The sequence below is a fragment of the Zeus faber genome (genome assembly GCF_960531495.2).
Source record: "Zeus faber genome assembly, chromosome: 8".
Classification (NCBI taxonomy): Eukaryota; Metazoa; Chordata; class Actinopteri; order Zeiformes; family Zeidae; genus Zeus; species Zeus faber.
In genome coordinates, this window is record NC_137195.1 from 16,048,512 (window position 1) to 16,069,105 (window position 20,594).

At 39.5% G+C, this 20,594-nt stretch overlaps 1 protein-coding gene across 4 annotated transcripts in view; it reads left to right on the top strand.

The window, feature by feature from the left end:
* The window catches only part of lipeb (lipase, hormone-sensitive b), a 56,286-nt gene that overhangs the window by 1,655 nt on the left and 34,037 nt on the right, over positions 1 to 20,594 (top strand). Inside the window, exon 1 of one of the 4 annotated variants that reach the window (XM_080005382.1) lies at positions 17,233 to 17,338. The exons of 2 other annotated variants lie outside the window; for them this stretch is intronic. In XM_080005382.1, the coding sequence (XP_079861508.1) occupies position 17,338 (1 nt within the window). In that variant the 5' untranslated portion in view covers positions 17,233 to 17,337. Of the gene's footprint in view, positions 1 to 17,232; positions 17,339 to 17,612; positions 17,657 to 20,594 lie in introns of those variants that run through there. One more of the 4 variants, XM_080005381.1, reaches the window with a different exon arrangement.

Below are 20,594 nucleotides of genomic sequence, written 5' to 3' on the forward strand. Positions count from 1 at the left end.
ACGCTGTGAAGTGTAAACATTGGTGATGACAGAAGCAGATGGTGAGTTATAAAGAATTTTGATCCATTGAATGAGTGACTCTCCAAAGCCAAATATGTTGAGGATTTTTAGAGAATTCAACACTGCGTGTTCAGTGAGGTTGACATGCCCGCTAAAGGATAACAAACTGAGAATATTAAAGATATGTATTGATAAAAACTATAACAGTCAGTGATATAACAGTTTAACTCCAAAGATACAACCTGACATGCTATAAAACAAACCCCAATGCTCTGTCAAGCCCCCTGGGGGTTATCCTTACCCGTGTGATTTGGTCTTTACAGTACAGTATGGCATTATTGGAAAGAACAGTCTCTTCATATAAACTCTGAGAGACTCTTTAAAAACCCCAAGGTAATGTGTTTTAAAAGCTACGTAACATACTAAAAAGGCTATTGTACTCTATAAAACATACGAAACATCATTCAAAGAATGAATCATCTGCATTTTTCTCTCACAGGGTGGAAAAATATGTCTAATTAACTCTGTCAGATGCTCTTTTGACATCTAAAGACACAATAACAGTATTTAAGTTGTTCATTTGAGATATGCTGATCAGACTGAATAAACAGTGCATATTGCTGGTGTGTCTGCTCTTGACAAAGCCTGTTTGGTCTGGGTGACTTATAATTGGAATTACCTTTTCAATCCTGTTTAGTGTTTTACTAATGATCTTGAACTCACAATCAGTAAGGCTTATGGGTCTATAACTGGAGGTGAGGGTTGGGTACTTATTGTGGTTGAGCAAAACCAAAATAAGAGCACTATTCATGTGTGGAGGTGGTGTTACCGGGTTTTTGGTGCAGTGGGAAAGGGGTATGAGTGATATAGCTTATTATAAAAGTCTCTGAATATTTAATTGATTTACTGCGGGGTCTGTTTATCCTACCCTGTAGATCTTTGATGGCTGTAATACGTTTTTTTTGTCCTCTATTACGTTTCAGTTGATTGGCAGGAAATGTACCAGATTTGTCATTGAATTCAAAATAATTAATTCTTGTTTGTTGCAATAGGAATTGTGTCTTTTGATGGATGATATTATGAAGTTGGGATTTAATTGTCTGGTTCTCATTTCGTATTTACTCAGTGGGGGAGTGGGCTTGTTGGCAGTGCAGGTCTTGTGGTTGTTGTTCTAGTTTATTTTAGCATTCTTGTTCTTTCTTTTTCTTGTGAGTGGAGAATTAAATAATACTGCCTTTGCCGTGTCCCAGAGTAAGGATGGTGATATTTCTGGAGAGTCCTTCAGTTCAATGAAGGATGTCCATTCTCTGGAAGATAAAATTGTTAATTTTTTTCTGTCAGAAATTAGGTGTTAAACTGCCTCCTGCCGAGAAGGTTCCGGGTTGGTTTCATTTCCAAGGCTGAAACGAATCGGCCCGTGGTCGAAGATTGCAAAAGGGTGGATTTCGGGATTATTGATTTGGACATTACCAAGTTACTTGTCAAAAAGCAAGTAACACCAACAATTTCCAAGAGAAAGATCACTCATATATTGCTTTATAAAGTCAGACAAACGCAAGGACTTATCCTCGTCTTTATCTCTGGTTTGTGAACTGTAACTTGGATCAAGTACTGTTGAAGTCCCCTCCCAGTATAATAATTGAGTCAGAAATCTAAGAGTTTTGAAAATATATTGTGAAAGAAATTTGGGTCGTCCTCATTAGGGCCATACATATTAGCTATGGTTAATTTGATGTTTCCTATAATTCCGTTAATCATTATGTATCGCCCTTCGCTGTCTGATATTGTAGTTTTATTCTATTCTATTCTATTTATTTATTATTGATCAATATAGAATTCATTATATGATGCCGAAAACATTGACCCATTAAGCTTTGAGGTGCTCAGGTGGAGTGAGGTGAATTTCTTGCAGTAGACAGGAGCTGGGGTTCATCCTTGTGAGGTGACTGAGGATTTTGCTTTGTTTAGCTGGTGAGCCTATGCCTCTCACATTCCAACCCACAAACTCAATGGATGCCATTGAGGTTAGTTCGGGGGTGATGGGTGTGGATTTGTAGTTTTCCCATGAAGCAGCATTGCGCATCCAAGGCAATAGCTATACTACTGTGCCCATATTTTCCCATAGATAAATGTGTAAAGGGTTTTTCTTCTTTACATTCCATTTTACGGTCCCTGTATTGCAGGAAGTTTGTAGGGCTACATATCTACACAAAAAACTGACATAGACAAAGACAAACATAGAACATTGGAGAGTCAGCCATTCATATAGTGAGAGTGGATAGAGTGATGAGAGAAGTAGGGTGGGAGGGATTAGGAAGTAGAGATGATGAGAGAGTGAGCACTATTTACAATCCTGACAAATAAAATGCGATTTATACATATCAGAATTATCATAATAACCAGGATGTGGTGTAGGCGGCTTAGAATAACAGACCCTTTATACAGTTGCTCCTCACTTAATGACCGTTGGGGCTCACGGCCAGCTCTCTGACCAGTCTGCATTGTGTGCTGCGTACAATACCGTGGCGTCTCAGCGTCAAGCACCTCATTGCGCATCACCGTTCTCAGTCTGTCTCGGTCCCACAGTCTGTCAGTATGCACTACACTAGCGTTCGCAATGGCCACACCCCCTTACCGTGAAGTAATCGACTAATTAGCTTAACGACCTGGATTAAGGAACGTAACTCGGTCGTTAAGTGAGGAGTACCTGTAAGTAGTTTATCAACAACCATCAATACCCATTTACCCGTCTGCCAGTTCTCCTTCAGGATGAGATACAGGACCTTCCATTGGTCATTGATCTCCCAGGACAATTGATCATTCATGCCCAACATGGTTCTCTTCAGTTCCTGTTCTTTGATTTTGACCAGCTCCTTGTGCTTGAAGTGTTCAAACTTAGCAATGATGGAGCGGGGACGGTTCCCCACGCGGTGTCCCAGTTGGTAAACCTTGTGAAAAGTGATCAGTGTGGTGTGGAGGAAGTCTTTCACCATGTTTTCTGGGATCCCGAAAAAGATGAGGTTGTCCCGCATACTTCTGGATTGGATATCCAGGATTGTCTCTTTCATTATTTTATTTTCTTCCTTTACAACCTCCATCTCCGTTTTGAGATGCTTCACGGAGGTTTTAAGATCCCTATCGTCTTTTTGCGACTCGCTGACCCTGAGGTGCAGGGATTCAATGATGGCTATCATCTCCATCATGTTTTTGAGAAGCAGGTATATCCAGTGTAGTATTTCAAACTGCTTGTTCATTTCATCCAAGACACTAACCTCTACAGTGGTGGTTAGTGATCTACTAACTGCGGTCTGTGTTGGTGGATCTTTCTGCCTTCTTCCTCTTCGCGGGGTTGTTGCCATCCTGGTTCCCCTTTGCCGTTTGCTTCCTTATTTTCTGAGTTGAAGCAAATTGTCAGCATGTGCCGCCATGTTGGATCTGTACTCGCAAAATTACAGCATGCTCCCCTGCGTTTGATTTTACACAATGTAATGTTTTGTATTGAAGACATAATTGAAAGTACTACAGTGTATACATGTAATGCAATATAGCTCAGATACTTGCATTTCAAGATAAGTTTCATTTAATCCTAACAAGAATGAAATATATTTTTAATCAAATCTCCACTCATTGTTTTTCAGTATAGAGATACAGTGATGTGGAAATAATGTAATGATGCTTTTCAATTTGGCTTGTTTTCTACAATATTGAAAAATTATTCTATGTGTGCACTACATTTTGCGGCCCACTGTAATGATTGTATATTAATGTGGCAAAAATTAATTTCTTTAGAGATACTAGCTGTAATTCATGAAAATTTGGCAGGCGGCTGAATAGTAGTAATACAGCTGTATCTTTCAGAATTCACCCCCCACCCATCTTGGATGGAGACATTGGGATTTCAACATGGTATGCAACACATTGCCTGGTGCATATGATGTTGAAAACGGCTCCTTCAGTTCCTTTCATTCACTATGATTCGGTTGAATTAAGAGAATAGCATGATGGTTACACTTGTCACATTGTTAAGTTGGGATGAGGACGTCAAAGTGGGTTGTGTTCACACATTGTGACAAATCGGTAGTCTCTGGGGGAAAAGAAGCATGTTATATGCTTGAGGCACCATGAATCTGCCATTATGTGCTCTACAGACTTGCTCTGTGGATTTTTCTTCTGCAATTAGGCCAGAGCTTGACATAGATGTACTTATTGTAACAATAGTGAGAACTACAGAGTTTTTAAAGGCACTCTCATAAATCTATTGTTACGTAGCACTAGTACTGCTGTAATTGACCATTTTGTGTTGTTAGTTTTCTTCGCAGAAATAAGATGCGTTTCTTTCTCTCCCATATGCTTAACTAATTTTGGCGAGTTGTTCCATTTTTTTATTATTTTAGTTGTTTACAGAGGGACAACTCGAATGGAAGCTCTGTGTATCCAGTGTGATGGGGTGTAGCCGCTCATTGTTACTGGTTTCCTGTTGTTCTGTTTTTGTCTGTCTACAAGGGTTAAAGAGTGCTGCCTTAATGACATCACAGATCCCCTACATGCCACTCATCCACCCAGTGTGTTTTTTTTCCAAGCATGTTCCTTATGGACATGACATCTTTGCAGCCTTTGCAAAGTATGGAAGTGTGATGTGGCTCAACAATGGTATATTTTGAAGTGGTCGACCGATTGATCGGAGCGATATTTGTGCATTTTGAGATAATCAGCATTTGCCTATGCCTATGCTCACAGCCGATAAACAAAATGTCTAAACAAAAACACTTTCCTGACTAGACTCTAATATGACACAGTTTATTATTTATTTTTTATAGTTTATAATTATTTTTCTTCATAACTTTTATTTTTTTTATTATTACCTGGACATTTATTTAGTTGATACATTTATTTAAAAAAAGTGCACTTCAGAGACAATGCAGACAATAACATTAGTCAAGTCAAGTCACACTTTATTTTTAAAGCGCATTTCATACCTGGGCAACACAATGCGCTTTACAGAGAAATACAATCAAAGAAAATATATAAAATGTCTGTGCAACCATGAAAACAGTTAGTGGAGAATAAACAAATCTCACAAAAATCTCACAACACGCAGAACACACACACACACACAGAACTCAGTCATAGACTGTAGTGCAACAATTCCCAACCTACGAGCAGGAGGGTATTGCAAGTGGGCTGCCAAATCATGGGCAAAACACATTGATTTTATTGAAAATCTTATGTTAGGGCGTACTGCGTCCAAGCAGGACCACGGTTGACGTGGACCTGTATATTTTTGAACTTGCGGTGATAATCAAAATGGATGGTTGGCTAGCATCAGGCACACTGAAAAGGAAAGGTGGACAGGTGGTTCAATCCTGCTTGTCAAAAAAAAAAAAGAAAGGTTCTGAGAAAGTATAGCACTGAATATTTATCATTGGAGATTTTTTTGGACAGGCACGGAAGATGAACCATTACTGCTATGCATGGTGTGTTTCGAGATTTTATCAAACTAAACTCTGAAGCCATGTAAACTGCGCCGTCACCTCGAGACAAAACACAAACAGTACATGTCCAAGCCGCTTGAATTTTTCAATAATAAACTCAAGGAGTATCAGGGTAAGAAGAAAGTAATCGAAACATCATGTATGGGCACCAAGACCGCGAATCCCGATCTGTCCAACAGAGCTGTGCGATTTCTGATGCATTTCCCGACGACATCTCTGCGAGACTGGCTTTTCGGCGCTTGTGGCATTGAAGACGAAATACAGGAATAAACTGAATGTTAAGCCAGATCTTCGCCTGAAGCTGTCGTCCTTTAAGCCAGACATCAAGCATTTGGTGTCTGCCACGCAACATCAGCCTTCTCGTGCTCCTGTTATTGTTAGTTTTACGTTACGAACGTTATGTGAAAGTTCCATAGATATAAGGTTATTTTTAACCTACCTCTTTTTTGTTCACCACGACTGCACGGTATATATGAGAATGCATATGATTGTTAAAATATACATCCTCTGGGAACGCACTGTTTGTTCGGCTGCGAACACTTGAGATTTTCAAGTGGCCGGTAGTCCTAGGTGCAAGGCCATTTAGAGCTTTATATAAAAGTAGCAGAATCTTAATATCAATCCTAGTTTTAACGGGTAGCCAATCTAAGAACAGGTGTAATGTGTTCAAACGTTTTAGTCCCAGTGAGAACGCGTGCAGCTGCATTTTGGATTAACTGTAGTCGCTGCACAGCTGATTTTGGGAGGCCGGGCAATGGGCCATTACAGTAGTCTAATGTACTCATTATTAATACATGGATTAATTTTTCAGAGTCTGCTTTTGACGGGAGGCCTCTTAAATTAGAAATATTTTTAAATGGTAGAAAGCTGATTTTGCTCTTAAACTTTAGATCGCCATCTATGATTACACCCAGATTTCTGGCTTCATTTTTGCTCTCTGGAGACAGAGAACTGAGATGTGCTGCAATTTTCTGTCTCTGAGCCTTTGCACCAAGGATGAGTATTTGTTGTATAGGAGATAGGGATATGTACAGTTGTGAATCATCTGTGTAATTATGGTACTTCATTTTGTGTTTCTTTATAATATGTGCAAGTGGGAGCATATAGGGATCAAACGATAATGGTCCAAGAATTTAACCTTGGGGCACTCCAAATATAATATCCACTTTGTCCGAGGCAATATCTCTAATGGACTCAAAGAACTGCCTGTCCTGTAGGTAGGTTCTAAACCAGTTTAGAACTGGGCCAAATAGGCAGACCCATTTTTGTTATCTCTCTAATAAAATATGATGATCAATAGTGTCAAAGGCAGCACTGAGATCCAGGAGCAGAAGAACAGATCGTTTTTTAGAATCAGTGTTTATATGCAGATCATTCACCACTTTGCTCTGGTGAGGGTGAAAACCAGATTGACAAATGTCTAAAAGCTGTTTGATGTTAGATAGATGTTAAGCTGAAGGTAAAGTTTTTTTGTTTTATAAATTATTAGTATAGTATATAGTTATATTTCATTTCAATTTAGCAATTTTGTATCATTTGATGTTATTATTAAATTGTTGTTGTAGCAGTTCTGCCTGCAACATGCTACCCAATTGCCGTTTTCAGGGCCCTCCGGCACAGAGACACAGACAACGATGGGTTGTTGACACCAGTTTATTGCGGAAATACTTCACTCTAATATTGTGTATCGCAATATTTGGGAGTGACAGCATCATGAGTCACTGGGTGTGAAAAGTAGATGATTAAACTAACCTCAGTGAAACAACATCTGACCATTTCTATGCGTACATGATCACAGTATTGGAACCATACTGGTATCAGTACGATATAGTCAAAACAGCCACACCTCTAGCCCCCTTTGTGCTATTGGAAAGAGGCAGCGACAGTGAACACCCACTCCTTTGCATCAGCTAATTGTCTGCTGTAAGCAGCAGCAATTAAATACAGCTCATGATACATTCAAGAGATCCAAGAGGTTTATTTGTCACATACATATGTTCATACATATATGCTGTGAAATGTCTTAATATATACATAATGTTGCTGTCCATGAACGTATTGCTTTATGTTAAAGAAATACGTGGTCATGGTAGTCTGTTTACCTCCTAGTCTTGGTGGCTTTGGATGTTTCTTCCAGTAAACGTTTTGGATGCGAACAATGACTAAAGCAAACCCTATTTTTGTAGGTATAGTAGGCTAAATTGAATGGTTTAGGCTGCCAAAACATTAAAGTCGTACTTAATGGCCATCCGTGCAGATACTCTTGAGAATTCATGTTTGCGTTCCAGCTATGTGTGCTACAGTAAACCAAGGAGTTGTTTTCAGTTCCGCGGAGGTCCCCCTGCCCTCCCTGGAGGCTCCCTGTAGCTCTTCTGCTGCCGACTATTGTCAGGAAAACATCACCAATACTGAGGATATTTGCAAGTGTTGTGGACATTAGATATGCCACCCCTGTGATGAATGAATATAAATAATTATTGATTATTTTACAAAATAAAAATTATTCACTGAAGCCAAATTTCAGGAAACCTTTGGCTGAATTCTCAATCACCTACCAGTAGTAATATATTTAGGGGTCTGGCCCGAAAGGCAGGAACCCTATTGTTTTTGTTCAGAACAAAATGGCAGTCAAAGTGTCAAAGCCACGGTCACGAATGATAATTGATAATTGTATTTGGGGAAGTTCAGAGACGCTGTCATCCATGTATGATACACATCGGGCTGTATTTAAGGAATACAAACATATTTTTTTTCACCCCTGTTAAGGTCATCTGAAAACATTGCAGACTACTGTTTGGTCACCGCGTCATTGCCTCACCTCATCGTTGCACAATCCCAGACGGCACGTACGTAGACGCAGCGGCTAGGTGCTCTCGGTTAGTCAGTGTTTTTGTTATTTTGTGTGTGTTAAGTTTACTAGTTTAAGCACTCAATGCACATATGTGACCCACCGCATACTCTAGGGTCATTTGACGGCTTTCGAGATTTTTTTTTTTGTCGCATCATTTGAAAGTGGAGATCCAGAGCTTCCAAACAAGGTGTCACTTGTGCAAATCAAGCAAATATTTTTAAAGCTATGACTTGTTAATGACAAGGGTGTGGCAAACTGTGATTCTGAGATAATCAACTCCAAAGTTTTACCCACACCAGGTTCATTCAGCCAGCTCTCAGAATGCAAATGGGGTTGGCGGACAAAACCAGCCTTGTGGCTACTTAACATAATGTTGAATGGGCCAATCACGAACAGCTCAACAACACACATCTAATTAATTTTTTTTTTTAGCAGTAAGAATATACATGTTTTATAAAAGTGGAATTATTTTGGAGTTTAAAAGTACGGACAACACAACAAAATGTAGAGTATCAATATCATGAGTCTCAGAAAATCTGAAAATCTGTCAACTTCTTCCGTTGTAACAATATTCCGTTTCATCGTCACATTAAGAATGAAATCCGCTGTTTGAAACGTTCTCCAAGTCCGGAGTAATATCAGATTCAGCGTCGCAGTCATCCTCTGCATCGCTGTTGGAGAACTGACTATCATCGCGGAAAATGAAGTCCAGTACGCGCTGCCCACACTGCCTTGGATCTATCGCACTGGTCAGATTAAGGTCCGAAATATGATACGGAGTTTACGCCACCCGCTTCACGTAATCCATAACGATACGGAGAGAGTTTTCACAGACAAGTGAGACGAAACACCCCCGTGCTGCGCTTTAACCGTCTGTTTACGGAAGTGACGTGGGTGCGTGGCGCGAACGGTTCTTCTTCGACGTTTCACAACAGTGTTTGTAAGAGTAGTACGATTTAAGGGTTGAATTCTATCAAAACGGTTTCACATTGTGACTTCATATCACATGGAATATGGAGGAATGATCTTCACCTGGACGCTTGCTCTAAAGGAAATGATCGATCAGCGTTATTCAGCGCTGTTCCACATCCTGGTAAGTGAACTGCCTTTCCCCATGTAATCTAACGGGAATATTTAACTCCGGTTTAACATTTTTCTACTATTTATAAATCAAACTCGGTTTTGGAAATATGTTGAGAGATATAAAAAAAACAAAGGAACACGACTCTGGAAAAATCTCGTTTTGCTTCAAGAAAGGTTTATCACCTTATTTGCCTTCTCCTGGTGATTTTAGAAATGCGCGAGATGGCGAGTTTTGCTGTGGTGGGACACATACACTATGAACTAGCCGAACTAAATTGCATTTACATTTGCTCGTCAACACGCTCTTCTGGTTTCAAAATTCGAATGGAAGTATGATCTGTCAGTCACTCATCAAGGCGAGTCTTCAGTTAGGACGTCACTTCCTCACTCAGTGACTAACAAATTGGGTAACAGCCGGTAAGTTGCTTTCTACCTAGATAATGTCCATTTGTTCAACCTAGAGTTCAGACATTCGTTTATTACAGTAGGGCCGTCATCTGAGGCATTGCAAGCTAATGCTAGCAAGGCCTGGGTGAAGTTAGTAGCTTTCTAACAACCTAAGCTAACAGGAGCAAAGCGTCTTAGCTAAAGTTAGCAAAGTTTACGGCTGTTTGTGCAATAATTTACAACGCTAGCAACAACAGCAGGAGCAGAAAAATTTCTGTGGTAAACTGGTAAGCATTTCAATCCCTTATCAACCTAATTTACTAAATAACATAAGCCACTTTCCCAAGGGGTCTGGTTGCAGCTACTTAGGGGCTGCTATGTCAGTCGGGAGCCTGTAGCCTACTGTAATATAGCCTGTCAAAGACCATAGGATATACACTTTCGCGATGTTGATGCGTATTTATTGCTCACCACATATAAACAAGTTCCATCAAGTAAGCCTACAGGCAGTAAAAAAAACAACTATTAGTATTCTACAATATAAGCAGCACATTAATTATGCTATACTACACTACAATACCGAAGCGGACGTGTGTTCTTTGGAGACTGGTTTGGTTAGGACATGGCACAGCCTCCTCCCTTAGTCCTGATTAGCTAATGCTACTAGTCTCTAACAGGTTTATTAAAAGGTCATGATGAAGATAATGGGTTAGGGATGATCCAAGTGACCCACGATCTCCACGTCCAGCAAGTGGGAAAACTTGAAAACCACTTGATTCCAGTCCCTAGGATGTCCAGTGTCATCACTTCACTTTCACCAGACCGGTGAGTATTGTAAACAATATTCTAACTAGCTTTCTGCATAATCATAAAATGCAGATTCTCAAGAAGTAAAAGACCCAGAATGTCAAGTGTCAAAGGACGCTTGTAGATTAATCTTCTTTGCACTGCTTACTGATACATATTTAGTTGGTTAACCCAGTCAGTTCAAGTTCATTCATTGTGCATATGAAGGAAACATAATGAGATGAGGCTTGTGAGACGTCTCAATTTAGGCATTTAGCAATATATGCCACCATAAGGCACTTGAGCATCTCTACCAAATGGCTGAATAAGCCGTGAGGCTCTCGCTGACATTGTCATGAACAGGCGGCAGGTGAAAACTGTATACAAGTACCTCGCCTTCAGGTGAGTACGATGGAAAGCTTTGTGTTAAAAATAAATAAAGTGTCCAACAGACAGCTCAGAGGTAAAATGTAACATGTCGTGAATGAAACAGAACAAGCTAACACTTCCATTCATTCAAGGAGAAACTGATTGATTTACAGTTTACAAACGCTTATATTCACTTCAGCATATCTGCATTTTTCGTTTGACATGGCTTTATTGGCATGTTCAAGTAGGTAACAGTCTAACAGTTGTTGTAGAATATGAGACCCCTGTGTCGAATAGAAAATTGAGAAAACAACTGACAATACAAACCAAGCAAGCACACTGTAGCACTGCTGTGCGATCCTTGCTGAGTTGGTACCGGTCAGTGGGTTTCTGTTTCCTATCAGTCACAACAGTGTAATTCTGCAGATGTGTCCCATTGTTCTCTCGTTTGAGGGAGGCTATCTAACAATATAGCTGTGATCTGCAGCTACGGTGTATGGTTACCGCACTGAAAACCAAGGTATAACCACGGTGCTGCGGTTTACTGGCGGGAAAACATAAATCTATTTTTATATCTGTGAATCGATTTGGACCCCGCTCTCCATGTGCCCAATTCGTATTAAACAGCAGAATCCGATTCAACTGACAAAATTCTGAGTCGAGTACAGCCCAAGAAATTATTAATAATAATCGGACGCATCCCCCGTATGTTCAATGGACTGTCCCTCGCCCGCGGCGTGCAAAGCTGAAGTGATGAGTGGGAGCGAGGAAACTGACAGGTTTCTCCAGAAGTCCTTGAACATGGGATGGAAGACAGTCAATGATGATAACTGAACAATGCTTATTGTATTAATATTTCATACAGTCCTAGGTGTGAATAGCATCTGCTCTCAGCCTAGTCTTGTAGTTTTTGGTCTTGACAAACTGGTCGGGCCCCAAAATGTGCCTGCAGAGAGACTTGGGTTTACGTGCCACACACAACAACTCAGTTTTGTCGACCCACATACATATCCCATACTGCTTGAATGCACTGTATTAGGGAACACTTTATACTTAATGGACATGTATACACTCTTTCCATATCTCAAAGACAACCAAGAACATGAGACAACTTTATACAAATTCATATCACACCAGTAACTGATGCCAGTTTTTATACTTTGTTAAAAATCAGCAGCAAAAGCTGTTGATGATCACAACTAATGATGTTCCATAACTTGAGTTAAGAGCACACGTCCTCCCCCAAGGCAATTTTCCGTCTAAGCCTATATACAGTAGGAGCCATTTGAAGAGGGCTCTCATCATATGACGCAACGTGTTTTGGCACATGAGGGGACTCCCTGAGGGGCACTAGGACCTAGGGGAAACAGAAACGGTCTTTATTTATCACGCAACACACCACACTACAACACATGCACATGCTTTTTTTTTTATGGTGGCCGGTGAAATGGATTCTCTGCTTTTGACCCAATGATCCAATGATCTTGGGAGCTCCCCGACAACCTGGCACTGGTGACGCTGATGTGACGTCCTCCAAGAGGGTTTCAGCATGAGTTCTGTGTTGTTTACTCCGTAACTTTCACTGATTTCACCTTATCAATCCACTAAAATTTGTTTTTGAACAAATTTGAGGCGAGAAATAATAAATCCAGTTGCTGAATCTTCAGTCATGTTAGATCTACCAGATATCATTTAAAACTTTGTTCCCACTTTCGTAAAGCACAGGCTCGCTTGCTCGGCGATTTTCTGTTTCATCAATTAACTTTGTAAAATGATATAAATACATTGACAATAAAAACACTGTTTTTGTCTTATCTGTCCCATCACCGGCACATCCATCAATGAAGGTTTCAAGCCCTGTCCTGGAGCGGGAGCTAAATAAGTTACTCAAAACAAAGTTCTAAGAACTACGTTCGTTCGTTCCTAAAGTAGTGTCTGCAGTGCGGACACAATAAAATGGACGGTTCCTTCAAAACGTCCTTAGAACGATGAAGAAGAATTTGCTGTGCGAAAACAGACGATATGGCAAGTTTTGCGATACAGTAAGTTATGGACTCAATTTATAGCAATATTTTACATTCAAGATTCAAGATTTGTTATTTGTCACATACATATACATACTTCCATACATATATGCAGTGAAATGTAATCTTATCATTTATTCATCTAATCTAATCATTTATTTTATGTAAATTAAAACACCTGTTGCACACGGTTACGCACAGTGATTTCATTAATTTTATTCAATTAAATACACCTCCCAAAAAAAACACGGAATCATTCATTCTTTTAAACCATGCGATCTTTAAATTCAGAGATGTATATATTGACTCTTTTAGATGTACGGAACATATGTTCCGTTCCAAAACATGTCGATTTTTCATTAATTAAACGCAAGATTATCCTGTATACGCAAGTTGCTTTACGTTTGAATCACTGCTCCCCCCGGTGGACAGATAAACCATTGCAACTGCCATTCAACAAATGCAGCTTAGGGGTGTTCCCAGGCACCGGCGTGAAATTACGTCAATCACTGATCTGCTTGGGCTCTGTCATGTTCCAGCTGCCCTCTCCCAAGTTGCTCCTACTGTAGGTGTGTCTAACCCTTCCTCCTAAGGTCTTTTTTTTTTCCCCATCTCTCACTTTCTCGCTCTCTCTTTCAGCACAAGAACCACAAGGGGATTTAACGGAGCCTGAACGCGCCCTGCAATGAGACTGCACCCTCACCTTGCACCCTGAGTCTCAACTCCCTGGGTTTTGCCTTTCTATGTTCCATATTTTTAATAAAACAAACATTAAGCTTCCCAATGGCGTGGTCTTTGTTTATGAAAAAGTGCAAATGCAGTATTTGAATATGATTACCTAACAGATATTTTCAGTCAGGGGAAACTGTACATTCATACTCCTTTCTCTGAGTGATTGGAGCGTTCCCATGCCACACACCAAACCATGGTGGAGACTTTATGCAAGGACAACACGGTGGAAAGGGCACAGACAAACTGCTTGACATACTATTCATGTTTCTGAGTTAGAGATGTGTTTAATGAATTAATTGTGGTAAATAAGTGTATAGTATAAGACAAAATTCACATAAAATATGTTTGTGTATAAAGATATATATATAAATGCTGTGCACGTATCTAATCAGCTCATATCAACCCTCTTAATATATCAAACAAAGATATGATTGCTTTTGACAACCATACAAGTTTAAGAAAATAATACAAAAAAAACCGATTCAAAGCAATAAGCAGCAACATGCCCTTTATCCAAGGTTACATGAGCCTAAAATATGTCAGCAAGGCAGGTAACACTAGCTGTTCACACTAATCTTCAAATATTAGTGAATTTTACTTTTTTTTAATGACCTTGATGTAACTGCCTATATGTCGGTGTGCTATATCAATATTATCATATATTCTAAATCAATGCATTTGATTACTTATTACCAAAAATCGCAGTTCTGTCTCTGTATTTAAGCATTGAAATTACCCGTATGCCTGCTAAGAACTTCCTGGAACTATCTGAGGTCTACCTGTATCCTGTGACGAAGCATTTTGAACTTCTGTTGACACAACCTTCTTTACATCGCTCTGGTTTAGAGAGAGCCAATCAGAGTAGGGGCAGGTCTTCCTCGAATGTGGGTGGGGACCTGCCTTGATGATACCACTGATAGATTCCATTTTCATTTCCAATTGAATTTTGACAGTCTGTGTAAACACAGTAGACTGGGAGCATTGTTTTGCCGAAACATTGAATTTCCAATGCGAAAATGCATTTACATTTAAATATAGAGGCCGAAAAACCATTGCGATATGAGATGCAAACGGTTGAGCTTTCATCTTAATTTTCAATCGAATTAATTCAAACTGAATTGAGGATTGCATTTCTACTTTGCATATTGAATTGCAAATGCATTTTCAAATTGCATGACCAAATTGCACATTGAATTGCCAGTGGCAATAGACATTGCCATCTGATTAGAGGCCAAAAAACTTCCTTACATTGCAGCGATTTTGCTGGGCAGCGCCATTCCCCAACGCGCCTATCGATTTAGCAGGCAACTCTCTTCAGCAAGCAGACAGGACTGCAGACTCTGGGAAGAGGAGTGTGCATATACTGTATGTTAATAATTACTGGTGTACGGCTTTGGACATTGTTGGGACACACTGTTGCCCAGACATAGAATATCTGGCTTTGAAATGCCGACCCCTTCTTTATCACATCTCACTGGAAATTGATGTGTTTAGAAAAAGGAGGAGGCATTTAAGAGTGGCGACAGCGAAGAGTTTAAGTGGAAAAACGCACGTTTGGCAAGGCGGTTACATACACTTGTATTGATTCTTAAATATTAAGCCAGATTCCGAATTAATGGTTTTCTACAATTAACATTATATTTTTATAAGTTATAACATTAACTTAAATTCCTCAGTTTTGCAAATAGGGCTTGCATATCATTTCGTCACACACATTACACTGACTAACCTTGACCCTGTACAGTTATATTTTCCAATAGTTTTTTTGTGCCATTAAAAAAATTTCACTTTTCTACTGGAAATGCAGTGTGCCACAGTTCTAGGACCTCTCAACCATATTTCTAGGAATGGCAAATGTTTGGGGCATCCAAATATTTGCACGTTCGGTACTCGGTGAAGAAACAAAAACAGCACTGTAGTCTCTGCTCATGGCCCTTCTTTTTGGGCTACAGGATCAAGCTGCCACTCAGTGTCAGGGTGCCCAATCAGGCTAATCCTGGTCATTTCTTGTTGCAGAGCGGAATTCATGTAGTTACCATTACTGCCCTTTGGGAATTAACCTATATACGGTCTTTACTCAAAGTGGATACGACACATTCTCTGCACATAAAGGACAAACTGTTTAATAATAAAAGTCTTTGTCCTCACCCTGTAGTTTTGGAATTATGTTTCAATGAAAATATCCAAAGCAAAACTGGTATTATTTTGAAATGATACAAAAAAACAATGAGAAAATATGCATAAAATACTGGTAGATTATGGTGAGGGCTTACTGAAATTTTTTTCCTGACTATAGTTACAACAGAATAGCTCTAGGGAGGGCAGGGGGCTTCTGAGCTGAAAAACAACTCCTCAGATTACTGTAGCACACACACTGAGCTATGGAACTTGAAACTACCTTTTTAGAAAGCACGCATGAATACTCTTCTGAGGAACATCCAGCCCTGCTAACGGGTGTGTTTGAGGTTGATATGCAGAAAGACACCAGTATTGTTTGCTGTTGACTGGTATGGACAGGATTTGACACAAAGTACTTTTTGTTTTGCAACTTGCCAGGATTAGAATCCCACATTACCTTCTGAATGGTTGTGTAATGTTAGTGTGTGAGTATTTTAATCATCGTTTTAATGATAACTAGTACATTTACAAACTAGTACATGTACAAATTTAAGACTTTCTTAATCATTTAAATGGCACAGTTGGCACAGTGCTGTTCGCGCTTTTTTAAACGTTTATTTATATTACACGTGTTGTGTGTCCAAATTGCACCAACACTGGTCTGGTCCCCAGCAATACACCCGCCAAGTGTCATGTAGATCGGTTGAGTGGTTGTCGAGATAATCAAAGGACATACAGAGGTTCCTTCCTTTATAGTTACATAATGCAGGAAATAGGGATTACCCAACCCTGTGTTTTCAAGTTTTCGCCATGTGAGAACATGGCGGGACTGTGATATCAATCAAGTAGTCTTTAACAGAGCTCATTTTATTCCCAGATCTGTTTTGACCCCTACTCCTCCTAAGGACCACCCTGTTGATTCCACTGCGCCGTCCTTGCCACAGTGAGTTCACCCACATTACGCTTAATATTTGTGTTTCTCAAGCTCAACAGTTAAGCAGCAGCACAGCTGATGAAAGGGGCCGAAAGTCTACTTCCAGTGCTTTGGTATCATACTTTTTTCAAAGAACTATTAATTGATGAGCATTTTTTCCTACACGAACGAACGAGGCAATAAACAGACAATAAAAAGGATGCAGAGCTGTGTGAGATGTATGACAAATCCCAGTGCATTTTGCCTTGACAGGATATAATAAACGTTACTATTGTGACACCCCATATGGAGCTTTTTTTAGGCCACGTTGCCACTAAAGCACCGCGTCACGCCCTGCTCTCATGCCGGTGTCTTTACTGTTGCATTACTGACTGACAACAGCCAAGTAGGCTAAAGGTCAAAAAGTTTTTGACAGAGGAGAAAATAGCAGATGAGGTGACTGATTGTCAAGGAGGTGGAAGGTAACAGGCTGAAGGACATCACTGTTGGCGCCGGACCGAAAATGTTTACAATCCACATGAAGAGATCCAGTCTCCGGTTGTGTTCCTGTGTATTCTCCTGAGTGAGTGAATAGTAATGGGATACAGACTCACTGTTTGTATGTGTCCGCAGCCTTTTTTAAAGAACAAGGTGAAAGGGGGAAAATACTGAGTACTGGCTGAACACACTGTCACGGAGTGCCTCTGGTTATCACATGCAGATGAAAACAAAAACAGACAGGGAAGCAGTTGCCACGTGATTGAAGAGAGAATAGAACCAAGTGTCCTATCTCTTTCTTCTCATTTACCCCACCCTCTCCCATTCTCTTTTTCTTCGTGCTCTTATCGCTGCTCTGGAAGAGAAGAGACAGAGAAGGACTAAGCCATGAACTCAGATGCTGGTAAACTATTTTATTCTCTTTTTCTTTTTGGTTTAAGTTAGGTGGTCCATAGCAGTGTTATATGCGTTATGACAGCTACAAACACACACTAGATACGGTTTATGTCCCCCACAGGAGTCATATGTCTGTAATATTTCTGGACATGCTGTAGTTTTTGTACATGAGTTATTGATAGCATCATTTATCTTTAATGTGTAACATTTATTTTTTTACTGTATTCCTACAGTGAAGATAACTCAGAAATGCAGCTTTGAATTAATGGATTGATATAGGTACTGTTGTTACAGTACTTGTTACAGACTTTATTCAAGGTGGACATTGACAGGTGTTTTTTGATTAATTGTACAAATTGTCTGACATAATTCTTGAATGCAATGTAATCTTTGGTTTTATTTTGTTGAGACATTTCCAGAGGGTTGTGGAGTTATCGCCATTCCCCTTCCTCAGACATTTAATGATATACACGGGATTGGTTTGCCCAATTGTGTTCATTTAAATATATTTTCCTGATTGAGGTAATTATGAGAAACATTGCCTTTTACCGTTATTGTCCTCAATGACCTTAAAGTTGGCCAGTGTAGAGATTGGACTCGTTTGCGCAGCTGTGTTCATTTCCATATATTCTCAGAATATGATAAGCTCCTAACAGCTAGATTGGGATATAATGTGCCCAGGGTTCATTATCATTAAGCATGTTCTGCAGCAGCTTATGCTGATTCAAAGTTCATAAAGGTCCTGCATAGCTTATTCTGTCAGCATAAGTCCTGTCGGCTTGCCCTGCTGAGAGAGTAATACCCACATTGTAATTAAGCAATGTAATTTTAATTTGGGCTGCACGCCAAACCTGGGTCGGCTTTCCGCAGGACTGAGCTCTGGTGGTTACCAGAGCCGCCCTTTTCTTAATGTACTCTAAAGTGTTATACTGTGATAGCGGTTTGTGTTTCTTCCTAGGCGTGTCAGCGAGTGTTTCCAGCCCGCTATGATAAATCTTGAGTGACTTAAGATTTTCCTAGTTAGGCTGTGTTGCTTCATGCTGGACAAAGTTGTACAATTGAGCCACTGTTTCCTGTCCCAGGTTTAGCACATTCAAACCTGGGATGATCTGGATCAAACCACTTATTTCCCAGCTGTCTTAAAATTCTGCAACATTGTGTAGGAGTGTGTGGGTGGGTGGTTGTTGCAAGCATGAATGTTCCAGGAGATTGACCCCTTCATACTTGGTTATAAATGTTTCTGTGTGACGTCGATGGTGTGTTTGAAGTAGGGACGTACCGACACTTTTTTTTTTTGTTGTACTGAATACTAACTCTTTTATTACTTGCTGCTGCTACTGAGTACCAGCACAAATACTAAAGTTTTCAGCAACATGGAAAAAAGTGTTTTTAAAGACCCAAAACAGAAAATAGCTGTGTGTATTTTCAAGCATTAGTAGGCTGGGTGCTGGATAAAACAAAATAAAACACTCCGCACTGTAGGAGGGGGGAAGAAAAAACACTTTATTTTTTATTAATTGAATTGAACTGAATTATTGTTTGAGCAAAATCAGATAACATTAGACTGACAGTTCCATAAACAAAACATGAAACACTAATTCTGCAGTGGTATCTGTATCTTTGCTTTCCTAATGTGAAGTTGCAGATTTTCACAAAATAACTTGCTGTTATTTGTCTATCTCGTGCAGCCTCTCTTTGATGGAAAATACACTGCAACAACTAATATGAGTTTGATGTTAGAACCTGATGTAAAATATGTTCGAGATCAATGGAGTGATCAGTTGACTCAGTTGGCAACAATCGGATCTGATCAATGAAAAGCAGAAATAGGGTTTTAACACTTTTTTTCTGCAAAAATAAAAAAAAAATATGCATTAATGTGGCATGGCTGTAGTTTGACAGTTTTAACTCCCCCTTGGGAGTAAATTGTGGCTGTTGAAATATTTGGGACATAAGACTGGACAAATGACAAAACACATGACAAGCATTTTTGTTGCTTGTCTGTAATGATATAAATCAGACATGCTGTCTGGCTGGGCACAAGATATTCTTGTATAGTCCGTAGGCCCCTGAATCGAATCAAATAATTCTTACCATGGAAAAGTTTGATATTGGTAAATATGTAGTCGTCATTTGGAAAATTATTATTGCTTTGCATCATGCTGAAGCTTGTGATTTAGACCCCGAGGGGCAAATGATAATAATCTATATTTTTTAGAACATCTGCTGTTGGATTTTTAGTGACATCTCGTACAGACACTCACACACTTTGTCGCTTTTGGTGGCAGCTAATTATAGCGACTTGGCTCGTGACAGGAACAGACATGGAAGTGAAACTGTAATAAGCCAGCAGCTGCACTATGTGACCTAAGAATAAGGTGGCTGCTGTCTTTTGTGTAATTTATTAGTCCATATTTTTTAAGAAAACTATAATGTAAATTACTAGCTGGTGTTAATTTCCTATTTAATCCCCATTCTTGTTTGATTTTCATGTTGCCTGCGTTGAGATCCACAATGTGTGTGATGTGGGAATGAGACAGAAGAGATGTGAACTGGGTGTGGTAATGATCTTTTTGAGCTCTGTAGTGTTGTGCAAAGGGTTGAAACGAATGCAATATCTCGGGGCTAATTTTCGTAATGAATAACTTTTCTTTTCTGATCATTCAATTTATTTGTGCTATTAACGAGGGCAACTATTTGCACGAGGGATGATAATTTAGAATTGTTTTTATAACCGAAAGCCGACCCTTGTTAACCGTCATCCAACAATATTAAAATATAAGGACACTGTCTCTGGGGAAAAAAAATGAATTACCTTACTTTTTATCTGACTTTTTATTAAAATTAGAATCATAAATAAGGGGAATCATAAATATAATTTTATATTCAAACTCAGCTCTCCGTGCGATCACGGAGTGACATGGAGCCGTTCCTCCAAATAAAAC